At 51.6% G+C, this 27902-nt stretch overlaps 1 protein-coding gene across 1 annotated transcript in view; it reads left to right on the top strand.

The window, feature by feature from the left end:
- PRPF6 (pre-mRNA processing factor 6) overlaps nucleotides 1-27902 on the top strand; it is a 48376-nt gene that overhangs the window by 17032 nt on the left and 3442 nt on the right. Inside the window, exons 7-18 of the mRNA XM_047852323.1 lie at nucleotides 1250-1344; nucleotides 1809-1965; nucleotides 3035-3197; nucleotides 7681-7799; nucleotides 8754-8972; nucleotides 15780-15902; nucleotides 20932-21053; nucleotides 22717-22855; nucleotides 24629-24748; nucleotides 25302-25478; nucleotides 25968-26101; nucleotides 26831-26922. Coding sequence (XP_047708279.1) covers nucleotides 1250-1344; nucleotides 1809-1965; nucleotides 3035-3197; nucleotides 7681-7799; nucleotides 8754-8972; nucleotides 15780-15902; nucleotides 20932-21053; nucleotides 22717-22855; nucleotides 24629-24748; nucleotides 25302-25478; nucleotides 25968-26101; nucleotides 26831-26922 — 1660 coding nt within the window. The remainder of the gene's footprint in view (nucleotides 1-1249; nucleotides 1345-1808; nucleotides 1966-3034; nucleotides 3198-7680; nucleotides 7800-8753; nucleotides 8973-15779; nucleotides 15903-20931; nucleotides 21054-22716; nucleotides 22856-24628; nucleotides 24749-25301; nucleotides 25479-25967; nucleotides 26102-26830; nucleotides 26923-27902) is intronic.

The raw sequence follows: 27902 nt of genomic DNA, 5'->3' as shown, positions 1-27902 counted from the left end.
GAGTCCCATGCTCTACGGACTGAACTAGCCCCCTGGGCCCTGTTCTCTACCACTGATCCATTTGTCCATGTTTTCGACAGTACACACTGTCTTGGTTACTGTGGCTTTGCAGTGAGTCTGAAAGTTGGGTAGTATCAGCCCTCTGACCTCTTTCTTCTGCTTCAATATTGTGTCGGCCACTGCAGGCCTTTGTCTTTCTACATAAGCATTAGAATCAATGTGTTGATACCCATGGAATAACTGGTTGGGATTTTGATTGGGATTGCATTGAATCTATAGATCAAGGTGGGAAGAACTAACTGATATCTTAATGATATTAAGTCTTTTTTTCAGGAACATGGAGAGCAGATGATACTTTTTTGTTTTGTTTTTTTAGAATTAAAAAAAATTATTTTTAGCTTTTTTTTTTTTTTTTTTTTTGAGAGAGAGAGAGGGCACAAGTGAGTGAGGGGCAGAGAGAAAGAGAAAGAGAGAGAAAGAGAGAGAAGTGGGGCTCACCTGAAGCGAGGCTCGTGCTCACCCCAAGCAGGGCTCGAGCTCAGGAACCATGAGAGCCAAAGTCAGAAGCTTAATAGACTGAGCCACCCAGGCACCCGATACTTTGTTTTTAATTTCAGATTCCTTTTGTTCACTGCTGATATATGGGAAAGTGATTGACTTTTGTATGCAACCTTGTATCCTACACCCTTGCTATAATTGCTTTTTAGGTCTGGGGATTTTTATGTTGATTCTTTGGGTTTTCTACATACACAGTCATCTGCAAACAGAGCCTTATCTTTTCCATTCCAGTCTAGACCACTTTCTTCTTTCTCTTGTCTTGCTGAATTCACTTAGGACCCTCTGTCCACATTTCTTTTTTGTTGTTGTTGTTGTTACTGTTTATCATGGTAATTTTAAGGTTCACAGAGAGAATTGTATAATGAACTGCTATTTGCTAATTTAAAGAAAGTTATTGAAATAATCTTTTTACTTTATAATTTCTAGGTTTTACTCATTCATAGGTAGACCTTATGTTTAGCTAGGCTTTTTCCCCCTGGGGCTTTTATGATTTTTTTTTTTTTTTTATAACTCTGTTTTATATATATATGCGTGATCATCACAAACTGTTGTTTTGAGTTAGTGTTGTTTTTCTACCTTTATAGTGTCCGTATTCACTGGTGGTCAGGATTGTGGGAGGGGTCCTGGGGCTTCTGGGTTTTGGCGTCTTTCACTCCCCTCCAGTTCCTGTTTGACTTGTCCTGCCTTGCAGGTGTCTGACTCAGTGAGTGGGCAGACTGTGGTTGACCCCAAAGGCTATCTGACGGATTTAAACTCCATGATTCCGACCCACGGAGGGGACATCAAGTGAGTGCTCTGTGGAACTGGTGGGAAGGAGTGGGACTCAGGTTGCCTAGAGCGTTTTAGATTTTATTTGAAAAGTATGCAGCCAAAATAGGACGTGGACATTCTAAAAAATGTGTGGTGAAATAGGTTGATGTTTATCTGTACGGTTAAGTATGTTGTGGATGTGAAATATGTTACAAATAATATTCAAAATTGGTGGGCATGCTGAACTAGAAGGCACCTTGCTAACTGTGTCCCACACGAGGACCCTCAAGCTCAGTGCCTGCCTGGCGCCTGGAGAGGTCTTACAGTCTTATAGCCTGTTTGCACGGGTGCTCCGCAGCCGTCTCAGAAGGGTGCTGGTCAGAGCTTTGAGCGGGTTTTGCCCCTTGGGACATCAGATTTGACAGTTCCTGCACTGGCGTCTTCGTTCTGGGCCTGGGCATCCCCTCGGCCTGACCCCGTGTGCCTTCTGACCCTTGCAGTGACATCAAGAAGGCACGGCTGCTCCTCAAGTCTGTGCGGGAGACAAACCCTCACCACCCACCAGCCTGGATTGCATCCGCCCGCCTGGAAGAAGTCACCGGGAAGCTGCAAGTAGCACGAAACCTCATTATGAAGGGGACGGAGATGTGCCCCAAGGTAAGGCTCGGGTTAGGGTTTCCCTGGAAGGCTGCACGATGCCAGCCGCGGAGGGACCCTCAGTGTCTGTAGCACGCGGGGCGTCTGTGAGAGGTAGACTTGAGGTAGAATGAACCTGCCTGCCTCTTGGTGTCGAGACTCCACACAGCTGGACAGGCCAGGGGGAGGAGGCAAAAAGTGTGAAAGGGCTTTTTCCTGCTTATTTTCACTTAGAGCTTAAGGCTCATCTGCGGTTAGTTTAATGGCAGGATAACCTTAACCAGACAGCTGAATTGGTCAGCTTTTCCACCCCACCTAATATAAGAGGCATAAAGATGAATTCTCACTCTTAGGAGACTATTCCAGTACTTTTTTGTTTTTATTTTTATTATTTATTTATTTATTTATTTATTTATTTATTTAATGAACGGGGGAGGGGCAGAGAGAGAGGGAGACACAGCATCGGAAACAGGCTCCAGGCTCTGAGCCATCAGCCCAGAGCCGGACGCGGGGCTCGAACTCACAGACCGTGAGATCGTGACCTGGCTGAAGTCGGACGCTTAACCGACTGCGCCACCCAGGCGCCCCTCCAGTACTTTTTTGAGAGGTGGGGAGACTATACAAGCTTTAAAAAGTCCTTTGAGACCCTCTAACGCACCATACATTTGTTGTGCAGATGGGGTGCCCTTGGCAGTGAAAGATACCCTCTCTGAACCCTTAACACAGGACATCAGGCATAAATTAGAACTTCCCAGGCAATCCCACAGCCACATGCTGATACATCTCCATTTCGTCTGTCGATTGACTCATCATCCCAAAGGGCAGACTGTTCGTCTCTCGTAGTGTTGTGTGTTTCCCCGACTTGGACACAGAGGTGCTGTAGCGACATTCCCAAGCGTTGGCATTACAGGGCCCCCGGTGCAGGCGTGTTTGAGACCAAGCTCACGGACTTAGGTTTGATTGTAAAACCTGGGGCCATGGGTCTGATGAGCCCAGCCCCTCCTGTTCCTGAGGCTTTCGGAGTCGCCTGCTGCTCTGCCTCAGCTTACTGCCTGCACGGACACTTCTGTTGTTTTGTTTTGCCTCACAGAGTGAAGATGTCTGGCTAGAAGCAGCCAGGCTGCAGCCTGGGGACACAGCCAAAGCTGTGGTGGCCCAAGCTGTCCGTCACCTCCCTCAGTCTGTCAGGATTTACATCAGAGCAGCGGAGCTGGAAACAGACATTCGCGCCAAGAAGCGGGTTCTTCGCAAAGGTGAGCCTCCCTGGGGCTGCCGTCACCAGCGGATGCATCTGGGGCTGTGACCCACGTGAGGCAGGCGCCACCTTCTCCACTCCTGGTGCCCGTGTTCTCGCTCGGAGAGCAGACTCTTCACTGCTTTGCTCAGGCTTTTGGTGGAAACGGTTAGGGAATGGGTGATGTTTTCAGGCCTTTTTCTGGGCTGGGTTGCCTCTGCTCTTGGACCCTCTTGGATCGGGGGGTAGTTTCCACTCTGGATGAGGCACTCGGGTTTATATCCCACACCTGCCTTTTCCCGTTGTGTGACCTCGAGCACGGTAAGCAGTCACGCTGTGGCCCAGGTTTTCCCATCTGTAAGAACAGTGCTCATTCGGAACCTGCTTCTTGGGGCTTGATGTGGTGGTGTCTGTGGGGGGCAAGCCGGGCCAGCCCAGGGCAGGCTTTGGGGTGCCCGTCTTCTCCACTGTCAGGAACCTGACGCTGTGACAGGTAGCGTGTCATGGTTTTAAGGCTGGACCAACTGGGTGGTCACAGCAGAGCTGTGTGTTAATGGGGTCCTTCCCGTCTCCTGAAACCCTTGCTGGGTCGCGGGATAGCACCTGTCTTCTCGCCTGGTGCTTCAAGAAGGGTGGCATGTGCCATCGGCTCCTGTCACAGCGAATGGTTTGTATGGCGAGGAGGCTGTCCCCACCCGGGAGTCACTGCCCAGATGGAGCCTGTGTGGTGAACTGTCGTTGTTGCAGAGCTCGCGTTAAGAGCCGCGTTTCTCCCTGCACAGCCTGTGAAGTGGATGCTGCTTCTGGTCTCTGTTCCAGAGCAGATGCGCCTGAGAGGGCTGGTCCGGAGTAAACCTGTGTCAGTGGCATAACTCTACTTGAATTGGTGGTGTGGGGAAAACGAGGTATGTTTTGTAGAATTGAGGGCAGTGTTCGGTGAGAGGTTCCCAGCTCTTGTTTTTAAGGTGGGTGTTTGAATGAGATGTTAAGAGGTGTGTGACCTCAGGCCATGCGAGTGTTCTCACACAGTTTCTGACTGTTTTGTTCTCTGTGTTTGATTGAGGCCGGGCAGAGTCCCCCTTGTGCCTGTGTGTGTTCATGCGTGTTTTCCTCTCTTGGGTCTGGTTCTTGATTGCAGCCCTACGACCCGTTAAGTGCTCAGCCAGTCTTTTAAAATGAGGCCAGGAGCAGAAAGTTAGCACCTGTCTTGGTTTATAGAAATCAGCTTGTCTTTTTTTAGCCAGAAAATGAGTTCTTTAATGACAAACATATTAAACTGTGGGTAATTAGCATTATTTATTTAGGAAAGCTCTACTGAATCTCGCCTGCCACAACTCATGATGAATGGTCAAAATGTCTTTGTGGCCACTCCTTTTCACCACCACATTACCTGGATTCATTTCCATCTGGCTTCAGATTCGGAGAGGGGAGCGGGCATGGAGGTGGGGCCTGCAGAGCAGTGTTGACTGATGGCTTTTCCAAGCTGTGCTGGATCTCTAGAGCGACGGCTCTCCTGCCTCTGCTTCTCTCAGAGAGCTGTGCTAAGGTAGAAAGAACATGGAGTCCCCAAGCTGGCCTCTGCCTCTAATCCCTGCTCTTGGTCCTGGCCTGCCCCTGGCCTCAGAGTATTTCCAAGAACAGCATTCTTTTTTCAGATGCCTGGGGCAGAACTGGGTGCCGCTTCAGTTAGCTCTTGGTGAGAATCAAGGTGACAGCTACTTCCATCAGTGACTTAGGACACCTCTCCAGCCCTTGGTTGCTGGCATGGGAGCTCTGGGTCTCAGTTGAATGCAGCTGACCTCTTGGTCCGTTGTTGGGAGGATTTGAACTTGGAATGCTAGTCTGACACCTGAGTGACCTTGAGCGTGGTATTAGACCTTTGAGCTGGTGTCCTTGTCTGTATAAGGGCAACACGTGGGCCTGAGGCTAGGCTATTGGCTGCCTCCTGTCAACTCGGCTCACTGTGATAGACGTGAAGGTCTATGTTACTCTGCGACTAATACAGTCCTCAAAGTGGAGTTATTTTACCCTGAAACCGTATATTTTGGTGCATAAATCATGGCAGCCTCCAGTGGCAGTCACTGTCGGGTCACTGCGAGCAGAGGGATAGCACCTGAGTGTCCTCCCTGCAGGGCCGTGGCTGGAGATCGTGTTGGCCTCTGTGTGATCCCATCTTCTGCTTGCGGGCATGTCTATTCCAGAGTGCTCTTTTCCTACCTAGGCTGCCCCTTGTATACCGGCTGGCTGCAGCCTCTCAACGTGGCAGCTGGCCTCTGGGAAGAGCTCTGGCAAGAGCCGAACCGGCCAGCAACAGCTGGCTTTAGCTTTAGTGCTCCGGGCTGCTGACGAGACAGTGGTGGAGGAGTTCCCACTGTCTTCCCCAAAAGTGGACACACACCAGCCCTGGGCGTCGTACCCATCTCTTGGTGAAGGTAACGACCCTGTGAGTTCAGTCCCACTGGAAAGTTCCAGATGCTAGAGACTGAATGATGAAGTTTACTTCCACTGATCTGCAGTATGATGCGGAGAAGGGAAGCAGGGGCAAAGTAGCTAACGTGTGCCTGCAGGGGTGTACTTGTGTGTCCTCGTGTTTCTGGCTGGTCACTTGGCTGGAGGATAGGACTTTCTTCCTCCACTGCTTGTGCCCTCTGCTAGCACCTTACCTGGTCAGGGTCCTTTCCTGGACCGGGGACTCAAACTGTGAACTCCTGAAGTGGCTAGGTCCTCAGCGGTCTTGCTTTCTTGGGCTGCCACGCTTCCATTAACTAACTTTGGAAGTGGAAATCCTAAGCCAGGCCTTAGCACTCTCTGGGCTCTGGTCATGGGTTGTCCTTCCGCAGTACACAGTGCCACTCAGTCTCCCCTTGGGGGTGAGAGTTCCCCTCTCCAGCCAGGGCTGGTGCACTGGCCTCAGAGGGCTCATCTTTCAGTGTGGTAGAGCTGTGGCTCTGAGGCCTCCTGCAGAGTTCACAGGTGGGAACCAAGCTTTCCCAGTGGGTTGTGACCTGTAGTCTGGGGAGCTGCTTGGATGTCACTGCTTCTTCCTGGACCTGTGCGTTTTGGCTGCGTGAGAAGCACCCGTGTAGGCGGTTGCATCCCATGATGTTGAGGCCTGTTGCTTCGGGGTGTTTCTCCCAGCCACGTTCGAAATGCTCACTAGTGTCCCATTGTTCTGCTAGGCCTTTGCTGCAAATGATGGGGATGTGGTAAGGCCAAGGGATCCCGCAGTCTGAGCCCTTTGCTGCACGTTTTTCTCTGTGGAATCGGTTTCTTGAGTATGCGGTGGATGTGTGGTGCTGGAAGGGCTCTGTAGTCAGGGAAGGCACTTCCAACCCAGAGAGAACCAGTCCCTGCCGCTCCCAATGGAATGGGTCCAGGGGGTTGGCCCAGTCCAGGGGCTGGCTAGGGAATGGTTCCGGGTGAGGGGACTCAGCTCAGCAGCGGGCATCGTCAGGCCACCCTTGGGAGGGATTCCGTGAACTCCGAATGGCCCTCTGTGATCCTGCTCCGTGGCGCTGGTACGCAGCCCCGTGGATTGGGTGGGGGCGGCACGTCCCCTGAAGAGGAGGCCTGCCAATTGCTTCTGCTGGTGAGGGAGGCTCAGCTCCATTGGCAGGGAGGCCTGCCAGTTCATCTGCTGGTGATGAAACCTGGCTTCATCCGGGTGCCCCCAGAAGGCCCCGGTCTGTGCCCTGATTTCAGATGAAATCAGAGAGCTGCCTCAGAAGTGCTGTGCTTTCCTGGCTAGTGACCTGAGCTGTGCTGTTCTCCGTCAGCCCACCCACCCTCCCCTAGTACTCACGCTGCAGGGCTCTGTGTTGGTCTGCCTTCTGATTTGGACTTTTTGGTAAATTGTGTATGCAGAAAGGGTTCTGTTGCTTAAACAGAGGTTTGGAAGTTTCTGGACTGCACAAAGTTGTAGCCTCTTCTGGGAGTCCGTCCCCCTTCTCTGATGTCACTCCATATGCTGGCTGCCGTGGGCCACCAAAGGAGCCCACCTGCTGCAGAACCAGTCTGTCTGCGTCAGCGCACAGCGCTCCTCAGGGGCCAAGAAGGAGCCCACACCCAGCTGGCCCTCAGATGCACACCAGCCTGGGGAGATGTGTATCCCAGGGCCACTTCTCTTTTCTTTCCCCCGATTTCTGCACACTCACTCACGTGCGACCCGCCCGGCCAGCCCTTCGCACGTGGGTGATTGCCTTCTTGTGGTTCTTAACATTGGTTTTCAGGCCTGAGTGGGAGCAGAGATGGCACACAGCTCCCTGTGCCTCCCTCAGTTGTCTGCTGTGTCCTGGCCTTGCTTGCGATTGAAGATGTTCTGCCCTGGGCTTGGCTGTATCTGCCCCAGACTCGAGAGGACCCACATAAAGGGCTGCTCCGCGATCCTGGCCACCAAGGGAGGGATCTTTTGGCCCTGCTGGCGGCAGCGCTCTTTGTGACACAAGCATCCTGCTTCTGCTTCTGCTTTTCCGTGACCTGATTTCTTGCCTGACCTTTCTCAGCCCTTGAACATGTTCCAAACTCGGTTCGCTTGTGGAAGGCGGCCGTTGAACTGGAAGAGCCTGAAGATGCTAGAATCATGCTCAGCCGAGCTGTGGAGTGCTGCCCCACCAGCGTGGAGGTGAGTCTGGCAGGCTCTGCCTGAGTCCAAGTGCAGCGTCTGGAAGTGGCATCGGCTGAGCATCGAGCTGTGATTTCTGGGGCCGTAAGGCGGGGTGAAATCATACGAGGCCACCTCGTAACATGGCTGCTGGGCAGAATGGCCAGCCTGGCCGTGGTCACTCGTGCTCCTAATGGAAGTGCAGAATGGAATCTTAGCTCGCCTCCGGCCCCTACAGAGAATTCTGTTTTGAGCACTCTTTTGCAAGGGCCTGTCCTTCTCGTTCAGCTCAGAGTTTGTAAATGGGACCTGCACAGTGGAGGGTGGTAGAAAATACTAATGGCGTCTTTCTCTCAGCCCAGCATGAGAGGTTCGTTGCCTCAAACTAGTTGGGTTTCTTTAGTTTCAAACATTCTGGTTCACAGCATTCTGTGCAATGATTTTTAGTGTTGGTTTTATGATATCCAACATGTCCTTAATTATCCTAAGGGGTATTGTGAAATTCTGCAAGCAAAATTAATCTTCATTTATGTAAAAGTAAATAGAGCCCTACACATCTTTGGTGATGAAATGCTGCAGAATGAACAGCCAGGATGTGAGAACCCCAGAAGGCTGAACAGCCGGGTGTCCTTTGTGAAGTCCGCAGTCGCGTCCTGCTCATCTTCTGTGCCACACCTGGAATGAGTCGGGCACAGTGTGTACATTTAACTGGTGTTTGAAATGTTTGACTGAGAATCTGTCGACTTCTCGTGTTCACCAGAGTCACTAAATAAGTCAGAAGCAGAACTGCACGGTTAATCAGATCAGGTGAAAAATGTTGCTGTATACGTTCATGGGCCCTGTTTAAAGGATCCTTGAGAGCTGTTAGAAAGAAGTTTGTGCAAGTGCTGCGGCCTGTTAAGGTTGGCTCAACGTTTGACCTGGTGGGTTGCGCTGAATGCTGTCCTCTTGTTTGCTGGTGTTGTCTCCCCACAGCTCTGGCTTGCTCTGGCAAGGCTAGAGACCTATGAAAATGCCCGCAAGGTCTTAAATAAGGCCCGGGAGAACATCCCTACAGACCGGCACATCTGGATCACGGCTGCCAAGCTGGAGGAAGCCAATGGCAACACGCAGATGGTGGAGAAGATCATTGACCGAGCCATCACCTCGCTGCGGGCTAACGGTGTGGAGATCAACCGCGAACAATGGATCCAGGTGAGGTCAGCAGGTAGGACTCTCCTCCGTAAGCAGCTGTGTCTCGGTGTCTGCTTTAAACACGTACGTTGGGGGGCGTCTAGGTGGCTCAGGTCATGATCTCATGGTTCGTGAGTTCGAGCCCCGCGTCGGGCTCTGTGCTGACAGCTTAGAGCCTGTATCGGATCCTCTGAACCCCTCTCTCTCTGCCCCTCCCCTGCTCTCTCTCTCTTTCAAAAATAAATAAACATTAAAAAAATAAATACAAATAAAAATGCATGTTGGGGGGTGCCTGGGTGGCTTAGTCAGTCAAACCAAGGTCTGACTCTTGGTTTCTGCTCAGGTCATGATCTCATGGTTCGTGAGTTCAAGCCCTGCCTTGGGCTCTGTGGTGAAAGTGTGGAGCATGTTTGGGATTTTCTTTCTCTCTCTCTCTCTCTCTCTCCCCCCCCACCTTGCCCCTCTCCCGCTTGCATGTGCTTTTTCTCTCTCTCAAAATAAATAAATAAACTTAAAAAAAAAACCACGTTGGAGTCTCTCATAGGGTAGGGGCTGGTGGATGCTAACTGAGGGTCGTCACGCTGGCAGGAAAGCAGGCATGTGTGGCTTTTCCTTAGTTTTTATAGAGTTGACACCCTGAGGACACCTGTGGGTTGGATACTCTGAAGAACTTTCTGCACACGGACACTAGTGAATAGTACCCCTTTTCGAGGAGAAATAATACGATGTAAAGAGAACGGTAGGCCTGGGGCTGGTGAAGTCTCTGAAGATCTTCTGACCCGGCTTCCAGGATGGGCGACCTCTCCTGCCTTCCACTTTCACCACGTGAGCTCTGTGGGCAAGGACTCCCCGTCTCCTGGGGGCCCTGCCTGTAGTGGAGTCAGCCTGGGGCGGGGAGTGCTTCTTGACCACCATCTGCTCCCCACCAAGGGCTCTATGCAGGCGGCCCTCTTGTTTCGCCTACTGCCCTTGGCATTAGAAGGTGGGAAGGTGGCCTCAGGCCTCCCGCCTCTTCCTTCTTGTGTTCCTGCTGCCACAGGTCTGCTTATAGGTCCAGTTGTCCGCCCGGGGGCCTCTCCCCTCCTGAGGAGGTGGCCTCGAGGGGTGCTGCCCTGTTCCCAGGGATCCCCTTTTGATCAGTACCTCTGCCCTGTGTGGGTGTCATGCCATGTGGCCTCTCTGTGTTTGGGCATTTTTTTTTTTTTTCCTTTTTTTTTTAAATCCTGGCTGCAAGGTCTCACATGTCCCTCTAAAATTCAACCGTTGAGATTCAGCCCCTTTATTTCCTTGGTGTTTTTAGCCACGTTGTTACTTTTCGATGCCTCCTTCCTTTGTGGAGACCCGTGGAGACCCACGTTTCCAACTTGTGTCTTCTTCCTTCTGCCTGAAGGGCTGTAACAGTTTCTTATGTAAATTCTTCCAGTTTTTACGTGTCTGGAAACTGTATTTGATCTGTTTTTGAAAGCTGTTTTCCCTTGGTATAGAATTTAGGTTGACAATCTTGTTCCGCAGTACTTTCAAGATACAACTTTACTGTCTTCTCTTGTGTGTTATTTCCCATAAGGAATTTGTCATCTTTAGCTTTGTTTCTTCATACATATTATCTTCTCTTTCTTTTTAAAACAATTAATGACTTAAGTTTTTTTTAATGTTTGTTTATTTTTGAGAGAGCGTGCGCGTGCGCACGTGAGTGGGGGAGGGGGAGGGACAGAGAGAGAGGGAGACCCAGAATCTGAAGCAGACTCCAGGCTCTGAACTCTCCTCACAGAGCCTGATGTGGGGCTCAAACTTAGAAGCTGTGACCTAAGCTGAAGTCGGATGCTTAACTGACTGAGCCATCCAGGTGCCCCTGTTGTAGCTCTTACATTTAGATTTATGATCCATTTGAGTTCGTTTTTGGGTGTGGTGTGAGGGAAGGCTTTAACTTCATTCTCCACGTGCATGGCCAGTGGTCATCGGTGTAAGAGTTTATTTCTGAACTCAGTCCTAGTCCTTGGACTGTATGTCTTTATGCTAGCCCTGTGGTATTCGGATGGCTGTAGCTTTGTAGAAAGCTTTGAAATCAGGAAGTGACAAAGTGTCCTTTGTCGTCTACAAGATTATTTTAGGTGTGCTTGATTCTTTGTGTTTCCATATGAATTTTAGGATCAGCTTGTCAGTTCCTGCAAAAGAGAAACTTGGGGGGGGCGCCTGGGTGGCTCAGTCGGTTAAGCGTCTGACTTCAGCTCAGATCATGATCTCGCAGTCCGTGAGTTCGAGCCCCGTGTCGGGCTCTGTGCTGGCAGCTCGGAGCCTGGAGCCTGCTTCGGATTCTGTGTCTCCCTCTCTCTCTGCCCCTCCCCTGCTCATGCTCTGTCTCTCTCTCTCTCTCAAAAATAAATAAAAACATTAAAAAAAAAATTAAAAAAAAATAAAAGAAACTTGGACCAGCTGGGATTTTGATAGGGATGTCATGGGACCGGCAGATTGCCTTGGGGACTGTTGGCATCCTGACAGTATTAAGTCTTCTGATCCATGAACATGGGGTGTCTTTGCATTGATTTAGGTCTTCAGCTTTTTCAGCAATGTCAGTGTACTAGTATTGCACTTTGTTTTATTCCAAATATGTTGTTATTTTTGATGCTATTGTAAGTGAAATTTTCGTGTCATTTTCAGGTGGTTCATTATTTGTGTATAGAAATACAGTAGACTTCTGAATATTGAGCTTGTGTGACCTTGCTGAAATCATTTATTAAATTGTAATAGATTTAATGGGTTCTGTAGGGTTTTCGGTATGCTAGATCATGCCATCTGCTTATACAATTTTACTTCTTTTTTTTCCCCCTTCTGGATACCTTTTATTTCTTGTCTAATTGCCCTGATTAGAACCTCTAGTGAAATGTTGACTAGAAGTGGGGAGAACCAACATCTTTGTCTTCCTCCTGATCTTAGGGGGAAGTATCTAGGTTTTCCTGTTGAGTGTGGTGTTAGCTCTGTAGCTCATTGGTGCCTTAGTTATATTTTAAAGAACTTTTCTTCTTTTCTTTCCATTTCGTTTTGGATAACTTGTATGGCTTTGTCTTCAAAGTTTGTTCTTCTGTAACATCTGATCTGCTGTTTATCTCATCTAGGGGATTTTCCACTTCAGATCTTGTAGTTTTCATTTCTGTGAATTTAATTTTGGTCTTTTAAAAATGTCTTTCGGGGTGCCTGGGTGGCTCAGTTGGTTGAGTGACCGACTTCGGGTCAGGTCATGATCTCGCGGTTTGTGAGTTCGAGCCCCGCATCGGGCTCTGTGCTGACAGCTCAGAGTCTGGAGCCTGCTTCGGATTCTGTGTCTCCCTCTCTCTGTGCCCCTCCCCCACTCATGCTCTGTCTCTCAGAAATAAAGAAACATTAAAAAAAAAAATGTCTTTCACATCTGTACAACCTTTTTTTTTTTTTTTTTTTTTTTTTAAGAGAGAGTGTATATACGAGTGGAGGAGGGGCAGAGAGGGACAGAGAGAATCCCAAGCAGGCTCTACATTCAGTGCAGAGCCCAGTGCAGGGCTTGATCATGATCTGAGCTGAAAGCAAGAGTTGGACGCTCAACCAACAGAGCCACCCAGACACCCTTGTGCTGGTATTTTGGACACACAGACTCAATATAACGACTGTTTTAGTGCCCTTGTCTCCTAACTCTGATGTCTTTGTCCATTTGGGATTAATTTTGATAGATTTGTTAATCCTCTCGTTACAAGTTGCATATTCTTATTTCTTTGCGTGGCTGGTAATGTTCAACTTGTTGCCAGATACCGTGAATTTCCCCTTGCTGGGTGCTGGGCAGTTTTGCATTCCTGTACGTCCCCTAGGCTTTCCTACTGGACCAGCTGGTGCTTTGGTCCTTTGGACCTTGCTTCAATGCTTTGCTAGGTTGGACCCCAGCAGTAGTGGGTTTGGGACAGTTCAGGGCTAATCCCCCTGTGGAGGTGAGACCTCTCTGTGCACTGTGCCCAGTGACCTGTGTCTCTTGGGGGTTTCCAGTCTGGCCATGGAAAGAGGCACTGTTCCTGGCCCCATGTGAGCTCTGAGGAGTGCTCGAACCATTGTGGATGGTTCTTTTCAAACACTCATGCTTTGTTTGGTGCTCAGTGAAGACCCCCAGGTGGCTCTCTGCAGAGCACATCGCCAGGGTTGTCTCTCCACTGCACTTGTCTTCTCTTGTGCTTGATCCTGTGTACTGTATGCTTCTTCATCTTCTAGGGCTCAGCACCGCCTCCTCCAGCGTTCCCACCTGGGTCCCCCTCCCTGTTCTGCGGCCTGGAAACTCTCCAGGCGGTGAGCTGGGCTAACATGGGGCTCCCCTTGACTGCTTCTGCGTCTCAGTCCTCACAGCCCTTTGTTACCTGTGTCCAGTGGCTTGACAACGGCTGCTTCACAGGTGTTGTCTGGATTTCTCGTTGTCTCAGGAGCGGGGGCAGGGGGGTTCCGGCTCAGTCAGCAGCTTCTCTGGCTCTCTGAGGGCTTTTTGGAGGCTGACTGTGCACCTGGCAGGCCTTACCTGCTCCAGCTCTCTGCCTTCTCGGTCTCCCTGGAGCCCCGTTTTGCACAGAGTGGAGGCGAGCGCCCTGTGCCCCCGGAAAAGCCCACGCACGTCAATTACCATTCCTAACCCCCCCTTTTGAGGCACACTGGCTTGGCCACAGTGAGTCCCGTTTCTTCTGCCAGCCTGTGTTTCCATCTTGTCAGGAAGGATTACTGCAGGAGGGGATGGTAGGTGTCCTGTCTCCTTGCTGGTTCTCAGACCAGCTTCCTGTAAACCCTCCATTAAGACACTGGCTTTGTGCAGAAAAATACACAGCACGAGCTAGAAGTTTTTAAAATTTTCCTCAAAATTTGGGGCACCTGGGTGGCTCAGTCAGTTAAGCGTCAGACTCTTGATTTCAGCTCAGGTTTGTGTGTTCGAGCCCCATGTTGGGCTCTGTGCTGGCCGCGTGGAGCCTGCTTGGGGTCCTCTCTCTCCCGTCTGCCCTTCTGCCCCTCCCCTGCTCATGCTCTTTCTCTCTTTCTCTCTCAAAAATAAGTAAACATTTAAAATTAAATAAGAAATAAGCTTTCCTCAAAATTTGTGTTTTGCTGCTATTTGCTTCTATTTGAATGTGATGCAGGGATCTGAAAGCACACGAGTCTTGCCTGGTCTTTTTAAGGCTAGCACATAAAACGTGTCTTTGTGGTGTCCTGCGAAGAGTGTTACGGCTGAGGGGTTTTGCCCTCTGAGCAAAGTCACCATTTACTGAGCACCAGACTCTGCCGAACGGGTTTTCTCCTTGCCTTCTTACTTCCTACTTCCCCTTCTTTGTGGAACCCAGTCCCGGCCCTGACCCCGGGCCCCGCTGGACACCTCAGGAGCCTCTGCGACAGGCCTGGCTCCACCAGCCATGCCCTCGAACAGCGTCTGCATGTACTCACATGCTTTTCCTTTCGTCCTGCTGGTGCCACTTCCCCTCCTTTGCTGGTTCTCCTTCTCTCCTCTATTTTTTTTTTTTATTTTTTAATTTTTTTTTAACGTTTTATTTATTTTTGAGACAGAGAGAGACAGAGCATGAACAGGGGAGGGTCAGCGAGAGGGAGACACAGAATCGGAAACAGGCTCCAGGCTCCGAGCTGTCGGCACAGAGCCCGACACGGGGCTCGAACTCATGGACCGCGAGATCATGACCTGAGCCGAAGTCGGCCGCTCAACCGACTGCGCCACCCAGGCGCCCCTCTCCTTCTCTCCTCTAAGTCGCTTGGTGGTTTGGCCCTCAGCCCCTTTCTGAGACTTGTCTGTGCTTCTGTGAGGGTCTCGTCTCACCACATTGCCAAGCAAGAATGGCACTTACAGGGCAGGAACCCCCAAATGTGGACTCTGCTCTGGGTGCTCCCCACATCCTGGATTGCACCCCTGCTGCCCTGCGTCCCCCAGCGACATGGGACAGTCCCAGGGCCTGATGTGTCCAGGATGCATCTCCTGGTTTGCCCACAAAACGTGCTAGTCCTCAGCCTTGCTCACCTCAGTATGAAGCACCACCATTTATGCTTCGTGAGTCACTGCTGACTCCCTTTTTCTCATACCCCTCGTCCGGCAAGCAGTTTGAGCCTGCCTTCCCATCTCTCCCTGGTCCGGGTGGCCTGCCTTGCCGTCTGTCCCTGGTCCGGGTGGCCTGTCTTGCCGTCTGTCCCTGGTCCGGGTGCACCTTGTCACCCAGTTGTGGCAGTCCTTGGCCAGACCACAGCTTCCCCCAGACATGGCAGTGTGTCCTGTTGTGTTTCCCTGCTAATGCTCCACACAGTGGTTAGGGCTGTCCTTTTAAAATGAGACTGATTATGTGACTCCTCCTCTAGTTTAAAAACCTCTGGTGCCTGCCTGCCCCACAGCAGTAAAACCCAGAGCACTTGCTGTGGCCTGCAAGGCCCTGGGATCCAGTTGGAGTATTTCCTCCTTTTGTCCATTTTGAATCCTGAGTTCTAGACCAACAGATGCAAATGTTTGTCTTGGTTCTTACTACTTTGGAAGTGTGTTCCATGCAGAGCCTCGTGTGGCCACTGAGCTGTCTCCCACAGTGCTGTGCACACAGAGCTGCTTGTGCAGTGCTTGGGAGTGCATAGATGCAGCCTTGTTAAGTCCTTAGGTATTTGTCAAGCATTCATCTGCTGGGTGGAAAGGAGGGTTACCTTGCCGGGTGGGCTGCAGGAGGGCTCGATGGGCATCAGCGCCTTGGGTGCGCACCGACCTGCGGTGCAGGGGCTGTCCGTCCTCTTCATGTGGGCGTAGCGTGCCCCTGTCAGGCACCTGCAGCTCTGGACTATAGTTTTGTGTCCCTCTTGCAGGATGCTGAGGAGTGTGACAAGGCTGGGAGTGTGGCCACCTGCCAGGCCGTCATGCGTGCTGTGATTGGCATTGGGATTGAGGAGGAAGATCGGAAGCACACCTGGATGGAAGATGCTGACAGTGTAAGTCCGGCTACGTGGGCCTGAAGCACCTGTGGGGAACTAGCTGCAGATGTGAAAGTCTTCTTGATCTGCTGATTTTTTAAAATGTATTTATTTTGAGAGAGAGCATGTGTGAGCTGGAGGGTCGGAGAGAGAGGAGAGAGAGAATCCCAGGCAGGCTCCATGCTGTCATCACAGAGCCCGACGTGGGGCTCGAACCCACAACTTGCAAGATCATGACCTGAGCCAAGATCAAGATTTTCAAGAGTCAGAGCCACCCAGGGGCCCCTGATCTGCTGACTTTCTTAAACATAGTTGTAGCTGTAAGGAGTACAGATTTCTCCTAACCCGGGTTTACCTGGAGAGCCACTCCTTGCAGACCTCCTGATCTGCAGTGCTCTGTGCTCTGTGTGGGCTGACTATGTGCTGTGGACCAGGAGCCAGCAGAGTGGGAGCCCACAGAGCTCTCTCAGCTGTTTTTTACCTCCCCACATCTACCCCCTGGGTTCTTTTATAAGTTGCACTTCAGAAGGCATTTTGTATACGAAGCTTTTGCCTACTTTGAAATTATTTCCTTGGAATCGGCTTCCAGAGAAGAGAGCATGGGGGTCAAAATCAGTATGTATTTTAGGTATTCAGTGCCTTAAAGGTGGCTCTCTTTTTTTTTTTTTTTTTTTTTTTTTTTAGCTTATTTTGAAATAATTTTAGATTTACAGATGTTGCAAACTGTATGAAGGCTTCTCATATGCCCTTCACCCAGATTCCTCCGAATTTGACCGTTTCACCACATTTGCCTTTCCCATTCCACTCACACGTGCACACGCATGCACACACACCCCTTACTGTTTCTTCTGAATAGTTGCGAGTAAATTGCAGAGGTCACGGCCCCTTTCCTCCAAGTACTGCAGCGTTTCTTTAAAAGACGATGTTTTCTTACACAGTCACAACATAGCTATCAAAATGAGGAAATAATGTTGACACGGTGCCATTATGTGATTTGCAGGCCAAATTCCACCAGTTGCCTCCCTAAGTGTCCCTTTCGCAGGAAGGAAAAACACAGCTGGTTCTGGTGCAGCAGCCGCCCCCGGTCACAGCCTCAGGTTTCCGTGGCCCTGATAGTCTAGAGAGGGCTTTGGTCTGTCGTCGTCTTTCAGGAGTCTGACTTCTGGCCCCCTGATTGACTTTGTGACTTTGTGGCCCCCTGATTTGGGTCTCCATGATGTGTCCCCACATTGGGGTTGGGGTTCTGCATCTTTGTGGGATGTTGTGTCCTGGCAGGCTGTGTTGGTAGGTGCCTGTGCCCGTTCAACTCTGAGCAGCTCAAGTGGCATCCATCAGGGTTCTCCACTGGAAGGTTACTCTTTTTCTCCTTTCTAATGAATAAGTGCCTTGTGGGGAGGCACTCTGAGATTAAACATCCTGTTTCTTGCCAAACTTTGACCTACTAGTCTGCAGGCCCATTAATGATGTTTTTGTCCTGTATCAGTTACTATGGTATTTGCCAAATAGTGCTTTTCTTTCTTTCTTTCTTTCTTTCTTTCTTTCTTTCTTTCTTTCTTTCTTCTTTTCTTTTCTTTTCTTTTCTTTTCTTTTCTTTTCTTTTCTTTTCTTTCTTAATGTTTATTTTTGAGAGAGAGAGAGTCAGAGCATGAATGGGAGAGTGGCAGAGAGACCAGGAGACAGAATTCAAAGCAGGCTCCAGGCTCTGAGGTGTCCTCACAGAGCCCAACGTGGGGCTCGAACTCACAAACTGTGAGATCATGACCTGAGCCGAAGTTGGACACTTCACTTGACTGAGCCCCCCAGGTGCCAAATAGTGCTTTTCTCAACACCGTTTCTTCTGTATTTTATTAGAGTTTATTAGTTGGAATTCTGCAGTAATGACCTTTCCCTTATTCACGTGGGTATTTGTGTCTTTCTGTTAGGAGAGGCCAAGGATCCCTACTCCATTCTGGGAGATTATAGCCCCTGATGGCATCACCGGTGTGGAGCTCACATAACCTCTTTTTTTTTTTTTTTTTTTTTTAAATTTTTTTTTTTCAATGTTTTTTATTTATTTTTGGGACAGAGAGAGACAGAGCATGAACGGGGGAGGGGCAGAGAGAGAGGGAGACACAGAATCGGAAGCAGGCTCCAGGCTCTGAGCCATCAGCCCAGAGCCTGACGCGGGGCTCGAGCTCACGGACCGTGAGATCGTGACCTACCTGGCTGAAGTCGGACGCTTAACCGACTGCGCCACCCAGGCGCCCCGAGCTCACATAACCTCTCGAGCGCCACATGTGCTATGACCCAGGGCACAGGTGCTGGCCATGCCGTGCACTTCCAGGGGCCTGTGGCCTGCCCATGGTCTAGTGCACACCAAATATACCTTGGTTCTTCAGGCGAGTCGAGACACAGGCCAACCATGATGGTTGCTAAAAGCTTTTCATTATGTAACATTTAAGACGCAAAGAAGTATAAAGAGTAACAAATATGCTCAGTGTCTGTATCGAAAGGAAATTCCCAAATATGCCAAAGAATCCTAGTTTCTTGCTGTCGAGCCCCTTTTTATTCTGCATATGGAGTTAAACACTTCACTTCATTTTATTTTCCTTATTGCTTTGACAGCATAGGAGGCCTGGCGAGGGGAGGAGCGGAGGGGGGATAGACCTTGCCCTATGGATGACAGATTGTGGGAGCGGAAGCCCACGAACCATTTCAGATTTTCTTTTTCTTTTTTATTGTCTCTTGCACGTGTCATAGAACAACACGGCTGTCTTTCACAAAGCTGTGCAATTCTGGAGTAAGAGCTCAAGTCTCTGTGCTCAGAAGAGCGAAGTGTTTTCGTAATACTCCCACCCCACGGGGCCCTGCCTGGCTCACCCACACCTGAGACCCCTGGTGGGCTGTCACTTGATCCAGTGGGGCCACGGATGCCCGAAAGTCTTTGTAACCGGCCTCCAGGACCTTGGTCAAAAGTCACAAAGAGTACAGACCAGTTTGTATGGGGTCTAATCCTCATTTGGCATCTTCTGTCACTTTTTCAGTCACTACTGGTCAGGACACGCCCGAGGCGGGGCCCTTCTTGGTTTCTGTGGTGCTTGAGTCAGACTGAGGCCACGTGACCAAGAAGGAACCCAGTCTGAACAAGGAGGTCGAAGCTGCATCCCTGTTTTTTAACTCCACACCCATTTCCACATGGTGGTCTTTGTGCAACAGGAGGCTTAGAGCCGTTCTCTTGGAGAATGCAGCTGTCAGTCTGGGAAGTGGCCTTGGCTGGCTCTGTGAGGTGCCTGTCTGGTTCCATCCGTGACATTTTGATGATCGTTGCTGCAAAACTTTGTTTCCGACACAGTTCCTAGTGGCTTTTCACTTACCTCACAATACAAAACCCTTTCTTGGTATGAGAACGCTTCCTGCGTGTGCAGAGTGTTTAGGGCGGCACGTTTCTCAGGTGGTCCGCGAGCATCTGGTGTTGAGTATGGGGCGCACTGGCCTTTCCCCTGGGTCAGCCCGTTCCAGTGAGCGTCCCTGGCTCGTGGCCTTCTCAAGAGATGGCTTTCACAGAGTGACTGGCTTTCTTGTGTTGCTTGATTCCAACCAGGGAATAAAGTCATTCTTTCTGTCTTTTTTTTTTTTTTTCAATGCTTATTTATGTTTGAGAGAGAGAGAGAGAGAGAGAGAGAGAGAGAGAGAGAGAGAGAGAGAGAGAGACAGAGCATGAGTGGGGAAGGGGCAGAGAGAGAGGGAGACACAGATTGCAAAGCAGGCTCCAGGCTCCAAGCTGTCAGCACAGAGCCTGACGTGGGGCTCAAACCCACGAACCATGAGATCATGACCTGAGCCGAAGTCAGATGCCTAACCGACTGAGCCACCCAGGCCCCCCTAAAGTCATTCTTCAATAAGGAAAAAAAAACATCCAGAGAAAGTAGCAGCAAGTGTTTATGGAAGTTCTGTTTGAGTGGATGGGTTCTTTCTTTCTCTTTTTTAAGCTGCATTTTTTTTTTTTTTTTTTTAAGAAGGAAAGCTAGGGCACCTGGGTGGCTCAGTCAGTTCAGCGTCTGACTTTGGCTCAGGTCATGATCTCACGATTCGTGAGTTTAAGTCCTGCGTCAGGCTCTGTGCTGACAGCTCAGAGTCTGGAGCCTGCTTCAGATTCTGTGTCTCCCTCTCTCTGTGCCCCTCCCTAGCTTTCTCTCTCCCTCTCTCCCTCTCTCCCTGTCTCTCTCTCTCAAAAATAAATAAAACATTAAAAAAAAAAAAAAACTGTTTTTCTTCCTTCCTTCCTCTTTCTTTCTTTCTTTCTTTCTTTCTTTCTTTCTTTCTTTCTTTCAAGTTCATTTATCTTTGAGAGACAGTGCTCTCTGTCTGTGAGGGAGGGGTGGAGAGAGAGAACCCCAAGCGGGCTTCACACTGTGAGTGCAGAGCCTGAACATGGGACTCGATCTCACGAACTCGTGAGATCATGATCTGCGCCAAACTCAAGAGTCGGATGCTTAACCAACTGAGCCACCCAGGTGCCCCGTAAGCTACATTTTTTATTGTGGTAAAATACACATAAAGTTTGCCATTCTTGCCACTTGGAAGCTTGTGATTCCATGGCGTCTAGCACACTCACGGTGTTGTGCGGCCATCGCCACGGTCTCAGACTCCAGAGTTTTTCTGTTCCCCCCCATCAGAGCCCACACCCGTTCACAGCCATTCAGGTGGATAGATGCTTTCTTTCTCTTTGTGCTCATCTGTGTTTTTACAGGTTTCTAACGAGCATGGCTTTTATAAGGGAGAACATACACTTAACCCTGAGTTCAGAGAGGAACCAACGTGTGTGGTGTGTGGTCAGCTCTCCCCTGCGGCTGGCGGCTGCTGTTCCCCTGCACCAGCTCCTGCTGTGTATGAGGGCTGGCAGACAGCCCCATGCCGGGCCCCGTGTGTTTCACTCCCCATCCTCCTGGGGTTTCGCTCTCCCGGGTCGTGTTTCCCACGGTGTGGTTCTGAGCAGACGGGCCGTCGTGCCTCCTACTCTGAGGCCGGGGCTGGGCTGCCCACTCTCACCCTTATCTTTCTGCTCTAGTGTGTGGCCCACAATGCCCTGGAGTGTGCGCGAGCTATCTATGCCTACGCCCTGCAAGTGTTCCCCAGCAAGAAGAGTGTGTGGCTGAGAGCCGCGTACTTCGAGAAGAACCACGGCACCAGGTATGTGCTTGGGCCCCAGGTGCCTGGTGGCGCGCTCCACTCCGTGTGCCCACTGGCCTTCCGACTCCAGGTCGGGCAGAGCTGAGTTGAAACCTCCCCTCCCCATAGGTGGGCAAGGACCTAAACTTGAGATCCAGTCCTCTGCAATGAGGGACAGAATCTTCTACTGCACTTGAGACTTTGAGATCTGTCTTTATGGCTCCTTCTGTACCAGATAGGATTATCACTCTTTTATAGTTGAGAAACTGAGACGCTGAGGGCATTTCTGCAGAAGTGCCTACAGCTGCGTTGGCAGACGCCTGGTGGCCCAAGGGTGCCTGGGGCGAGGCAGGGTTCTAAAGCTCCACGTCTGTGCCAGCACTGGATTTAGCAGTGTGGGCGGTGCGGCATCTGGGCCCAGGCAGGCATGGTTTTCATTTAAGCTCTGCTGACTTTGGGTTTAGGCTAGTTTTTGTGCTCTGAGGAGGTCCTTGACAATTTTCTCTAATTGTATTCTTTAATTGAAAAAACCTTTTGGGTCTGCCTTATTGGCTGTAACTGCTGATTGAATTAGGTGTTGCAACTTCTGGTGTTCAAGGGGTGCCTCTCCAGGGTATCAGCCTCATGTTGTGCACTCTCCATCCAGGCCCTCTGCTGCTCTTTCCTGTGCTGGGGCGGGGGGACAGGCCTTGCTCACTCCAGCAGGGCTTTTGCTGGGAGCATCCAGCCCCTTTCTCTTTCCTTTCCCGGCATTGTTGAATCTCAGTCTGGTCAGGGTGTTTTCCCATGTGTGTTGCTGCGGCTTTTGTCTCCTCCCCACTCTCACCATCTGGTTTAGTGTTTTGGAGTGGACTCATCTGAGGCTGCTTTGAGATGACCGTGCTGGCTCACCCTGTACAAGTTCACCCGTGACAGTCCCAAGTCCGGAGCAGGGCCTCTCCTGCTGGGTGTGGTCTGTGGACGTGCCTCACTGGCACTGCTCCTCTTGGGCCCTGGGCGTGGGGCAGCCCCCTCCCCGGCTCTGGCACCCTTCCTGTCCGGCTGACTCGTGGCATGGAATGGCACGAGGGCCTCGGGGTCTGGGGCCCTCTGGTGTCATCCGGGAAGCATGCCGCAGGCTCTCTTGGGCTTCTCTCCACACAGAGCGAGTCCTTCGTCTTGCTGCCAAGGCCCAGAGAGCTTGTGTGCCAGGCGGTGCAACAGGGGTGGTGGCCGCCTGAGGGTTGGGGGCTTCCCACCTGATACCCGGGCTGGCGGTGTTCTTGCTTGGTAGTGACCAAAAGAAGTTTCTTCCAATAAGACCATTTCTTTGGATGCCAGAGAACAGATTCTGGGTCATAATCTTTATCAGCAGATCTGTGTTTAAAGATGAAAAGAGCTATCCTGTCACCCAGACTGTGAAGTTGTCCCTCCCCTCAGGACCCATGGCTATGAAAGGGTCCCTTGAGAAGTTCCTCCATCAGGCTTAGCTATTTAACAATGCATGCTTTGTAGCACCCTCCTCGGTAGTTGATTTTAGAACCTTTATGAAGAGAAAAGATTTCCCCACACTCTCCCCATCGTAAAATTTGGTAAATCATTTATAGCACCGAACTTTGGAGCAGTAACTGTCTTTTCAGCACCCAGGCTGACGCTGTGAGCACCCTACATGCTCTGGTGGTGACTGTGGCCTTCTGTCTTTCAGGGAGTCCTTGGAGGCACTCCTGCAGAGGGCTGTGGCCCATTGCCCCAAAGCGGAGGTGCTGTGGCTTATGGGCGCCAAGTCCAAGTGGCTGGCGGGGGATGTGCCTGCGGCAAGGAGCATCCTGGCTCTGGCCTTCCAGGTGGGTTGAGGGGTCCGCTGGGCTGCCAGGGGGCGTGTGCACTTGAACCCCCACCTCAGTGCCTGTTGAGGCCCGAGGGCTGCAGCGTGCGTGTGCCCTTGAGCCCTCCCCCTGCTCATTGACGGGAGCTGACCTGAGAGAGGAGAAGTGAGTTGGTCCTGACGCACCAGACTCGGCTGCTCTACGGACAGCTGGGGTCCTGAGGGGGCCCAAGACTAGGAGAATGGCCAGCTGGCAGACCTACCTCTTGGTCATGGCCATTCAGTGTAACCATGGGCCAAATATTCCAGAACACAGAGCACGGGGCAAGCAGGCGACATTCCCCAGGTGAGTGGAGCAGTAGCCAGATACAGCCATTTCTCACAGGAGAGCACATGTGAGAATTGGATTGTTCTGTCCCTGTACTCTGAACACAGGATGCGCACAGAGGCCACTCGTGGGCCTCCTGGTGCTGCTGGGCCCTTAGGTGGTTGGGATTATATTCAGACGGCTACACCTAGCCAAGTTTCTCTTTGGGCTGGTGTCATGACCCGGGCAGCGTGCGGTTAGCAGTTAGCATGCTTAATGTGTTTTAACTTTCGTTCCAGCAGAGCTAACCCACGGTGTTTTTGGTTTTTGGTTTTTGGGTTTTTTTAAATGTTTATTTATTATTGAGAGACAGAGAGAGACAGAACGTTAGCATAGGAGGGGCAGAGAGAGGGGGAGACACAGGATCCAAAGCAGGCTCCAGGCTCCGAGCTGTCAGCAGAGAGCCCAACGTGGGGCTCAAACCCACAAACCGCGAGACCATGACCTGAACCAAAGTCGGACACGTAACCAACTGAGCCCCCCAGGTGCCCCCCAACGGTGTTATGTTAGTTTTGGGAAGTGTGCAGTACAGCGATTCAACACTTCTCATGTTATTCAGTGCTCGTAGCAGCCATGTTTATAAACTGTTGAGTGCTGTGTAAACATCAGTGTGTTGTTGTAACCCTGACTAACGTAATTAAGTTTGTCCTTCCCTGAGTAAATGCCACGAGAGGAGCCTGGCTGGTATCTGGCCTTTTGCTTTTTCCTGTCCGTTGGAGGACAGTCACATGTTCAGGACGCTCCTTCTGTCTGAGCCATCACAGCATTCTCCCGCCATCTGCCTGGGCACCGCTGCCAGTCCCCAGCACCACCCTCCAGGTGCCCTCTCCTTTCCCTGCTGGTCACTCTGGGGCTGTTGATGCGGTCTGTGATGAGCCAGGCGAGTGTGCTTTCAGAAGGCCGCGAGCGTAGCACCCGTGTGTCTGCTGGATTCTGGCTGGTACGTGGCCCAGTCCTAGCCCTTGGGAGCCTTCCACGCCATCAGTGATGCCCTGGGCACCGTTCTTTCCTGCTCACACAGACACACCGAGATGGCCAGTCCCTTGTCACCAGGCTTGGGAACAGGGTTGGGTATGGCAGATCCACATGGGTAGAACGTGAGCGAGCTGTTCCGGCTTTGAGAGGCCACTCAGGGAAGCCCGCAACCAGGGGGTGAGCCGGTGCCCCTGGCTGCAGCTCAGGGTGGGTCCTGGAGAAGACGGCTCTCCAGCTGCTGGTGGTGTTGCCTGAGTGCCTAGAAAATGGGCTGGCTTGTTTTCAGGTGGGTCAGCACTCTTGGGCCGGACCCTGCTCTGTCATCTGTTAGCCTTGGAATCAGACTGCCCTGCAGCAGAGTGAGGCCCGGCCTGGTGCCCAGGCTAGCTGCTCTTGATTAAGTATAATCTAGCCCTGGCCACTTTGTTCTGGTCCCATCTCTGCCTCCAGGCCAACCCCAACAGCGAGGAGATCTGGCTGGCCGCTGTGAAGCTGGAATCCGAGAACAATGAGTACGAGCGTGCCCGGCGGCTACTGGCCAAGGCGCGGAGCAGCGCACCCACCGCCCGGGTGAGCGGGGCGTTGGGGCCATACTGGGTCCCTGGGGCCTGTGGTGTCTGGCAGGTGCGAGGTGCCACCCGAAGCTGTGGTACTCTTGGCTTGTTGGTTCATACTTGACTGTGAGGTGTATTTGTGTTTTTGATGTTTATTTTTGAGAGAGACAGAGACAGAACGCGAGTGGGTTGGGACAGAGAGGGAGGCACAGAATCGGAAGCGGGCTCCAGGCTCCGAGCTGTCAGCACAGAGCCCAACACGGGGCTCGAACCCACGAGCTGTGAGATCGTGACCTGAGTCGAAGTCGGATGCTCAACCAACTGAGCCACCCAGGCACCCCGTATTTGTGGTTTTCGACGCCCACCTTGTTCCAAAGGATGTGAAACAGCTTACAGAGGTCCATAAAACACAGCAGGATGAGTGGCATTTAAGGGGAGCTGTAGTGTAAAGCGTGTATTGTGAAGGTGCCGTCCTTCCAGGGCACAGCACTAGACGTCGCCGTGCCGTCCAGACAGGTGGTCAGGGCGGGAGCAGGGGCTGCTTAACAGCGTGTCTGGTTGTCTTGCAGGTGTTCATGAAGTCTGTGAAGCTGGAGTGGGTGCTGGGGAACATTGCGGCTGCCCAGGAGCTGTGTGAGGAGGCCCTGAAGCACTATGAGGACTTCCCTAAGCTGTGGATGATGAAGGGGCAGATCGAGGAGCAGGAGGAGTTGGTGGAGAAGGCTCGGGAAGCCTACAGCCAGGGGGTGAGCTGGTGCCCCTGGCTGCAGCTACGAGCTGACTCTTGTAGACTGGACGCCTGGCCTCAGGGTGTCATTACACCCTGCTCAGGAATTGGAGGCCTTGCTCAGGAATTGGAGGCCCAGCGGGCAGTGATTCACTTGGGCCCCAGCTGGTAGCGTGGTAGCAGGGGCCAGACCCTGGTCCCCTCACTCAGACCCGTGTTTTTCCTTCCACGGAGCTGTGTGCCCCACATTCAGTCAAGTGGCGGGTTATAGCACAGTTAACATACAGGCGGCCGTGTGTGCGCCCCACACGCATGCATGTGTGCACAGCCACGTAGTAAACATACGCTTGTACACAGCACTGCCGTGCACGTGAAACCCCACACCCAGACCTGAAATGGGCAGGTGGCTGTGGACATAGGCATCCCTGACTCCCGGCCCAGGAGCCTGCCACAGCTGTCGCAGCCCCTCCCTGACACCAGCCAATCCCTCTCTTCTTTGTTGCTGCAGTTGAAAAAATGTCCCCACTCCACCCCTCTATGGCTTTTGCTTTCTCGGCTGGAGGAGAAGGTTGGGCAGCTGACCCGCGCTCGGGCCATTTTGGAGAAGTCTCGCCTGAAGAACCCAAAGAACCCCGGCCTGTGGTGAGTCCCGGCGAGCCGGGCTCGCCCCTCAGAGGGGCTGTGCTCCCTCAGTCGCTCGTGCAGACTCGTTTGTGCAGCGTTTCCAGCTCAGGCTCCGTGAGAAGGGTGGCAGGTGCTGGCTGGGAGGAAGCACAGTCCCTGTCTTGGGAGGGTCCAGCTCGGATGGGCTCCATTTACAAACAGGCCTGCACACAGTGGGGTGCAGTTTCATTCGTGCTCTAGTAGAAGGCGCCCAGGGGAGCCAGGAGCTAACGATGGGGGATCAGGGACGGATGAGGCCGAGGAAGTGCATCCCACAGCGGAGGTGGCATCTGGACAGGGCTTTAAGGGTGAACAGGAAGTTGTCAGGCGAGGATGGCATTCTGTCTGTAGGAAACAGTGTCGCAGGGCTGCAGTGTAGCTGTTGCCAAAGGAGACCCCAGAGAGTTGGGCAGGTCCTGGATGCCGCTGCTGTGGTGCCCAGCCATCCTGGGAGCACCAGCGTGCCCTCGCCCTCCGTGTCTGCTTGTGCCTACGTGATGTCAGGGTCCAGGCCTCGGCTAGGGTGGCTGCTGGCAGGCCTGATGGCGGGGTGGGCACAAGTGCCTTGCGTCTCTGGTGGACGAGCTCTGCCTGGCAGGGCAGGTGGCTCTGGCCACGGTGGCTTCCCAGGAACTTCGAGAACTGTTAGGCTTGCCAGTGGGCTTCAGTGGGTGGGGTCTGACTTGTCCTTTGGGCCTCTCTCCTCAGGTTGGAGTCTGTCAGGCTGGAGTACCGCGCAGGGCTGAAGAACATCGCCAACACGCTCATGGCCAAGGCGCTCCAGGAGTGCCCCAACTCCGGTAAGGAACTTCCCGGCTTCCCAGACTTGCCAGGCAGCAGCAGTTCCTGGGGGAGTGGGTCTCGGGGTTCAGACACCCTATTAAAGTGTTTTGTTTGTCGGAGTTTCAGCTGCACCTGATCTTTCAGACATTTGAACTAAATCCCCAGTCCCAGTTGTTGTGGGTTTGACTTCGTGTTCTGGTTCACTACCATTACTTTTTCTTCTGAAACTTAACTTCTGTTATCTTACTTTGCATTTATTTTTTTTTTAATTTTTTTTTTCAACGTTTATTTATTTTTGGGACAGAGAGAGACAGAGCATGAACGGGGGAAGGGCAGAGAGAGAGGGACACACAGAATCGGAAACAGGCTCCAGGCTCTGAGCCATCAGCCCAGAGCCTGACGCGGGGCCCGAACTCAACGGACCGCGAGATTGTGACCTGGCTGAAGTCGGACGCTTAACCGACTGCGCCACCCAGGCGCCCCACTTTGCATTTAAACATACATGCACTGTGAACAGATTTGGGGTAAAAAAAAAAAATATATATATATATATTAAAACTCACCTTTAAGTCACTTTTGACTTATTTGTATTGTCATAACTTGTGTTCCTGCACAAAACCCAAGTCCTGTGTGTTTAGTGTTGTCCCTTGTTTTATTTTGAGAGACAGAGAGAGAGAGAGAGAGAGAGAGAGAGAGCAAGTGGGGGAGAGGCAGAGAGCAAGAGGGAGAGAGAGAGAATCTCAGGCAGGCTCCACACTGTCATTGCAGAGCCCGACGTAGGGCTCGAACCCACAAACCGTGAGATCACGACCTGAGCTGAAATCAAGAGTCGGACGCTTAACCGACTGAGCTGCCCGGGCGCCCCGGGACTTGTTTTAAAGTTGAAAGTGCCTGTGTAGATATATACCAGAAATCTACGACACACCTATTGGTCAATTTGAATCTTTGTTAGTATTTCTGATTTTTTTGTTGTAATCCTTAGATATGAAATTATGGA

Source organism: Prionailurus viverrinus, chromosome A3, assembly GCF_022837055.1.
Source record: "Prionailurus viverrinus isolate Anna chromosome A3, UM_Priviv_1.0, whole genome shotgun sequence".
Classification (NCBI taxonomy): Eukaryota; Metazoa; Chordata; class Mammalia; order Carnivora; family Felidae; genus Prionailurus; species Prionailurus viverrinus.
This window is presented reverse-complemented; position numbering and strand designations above follow the sequence as displayed.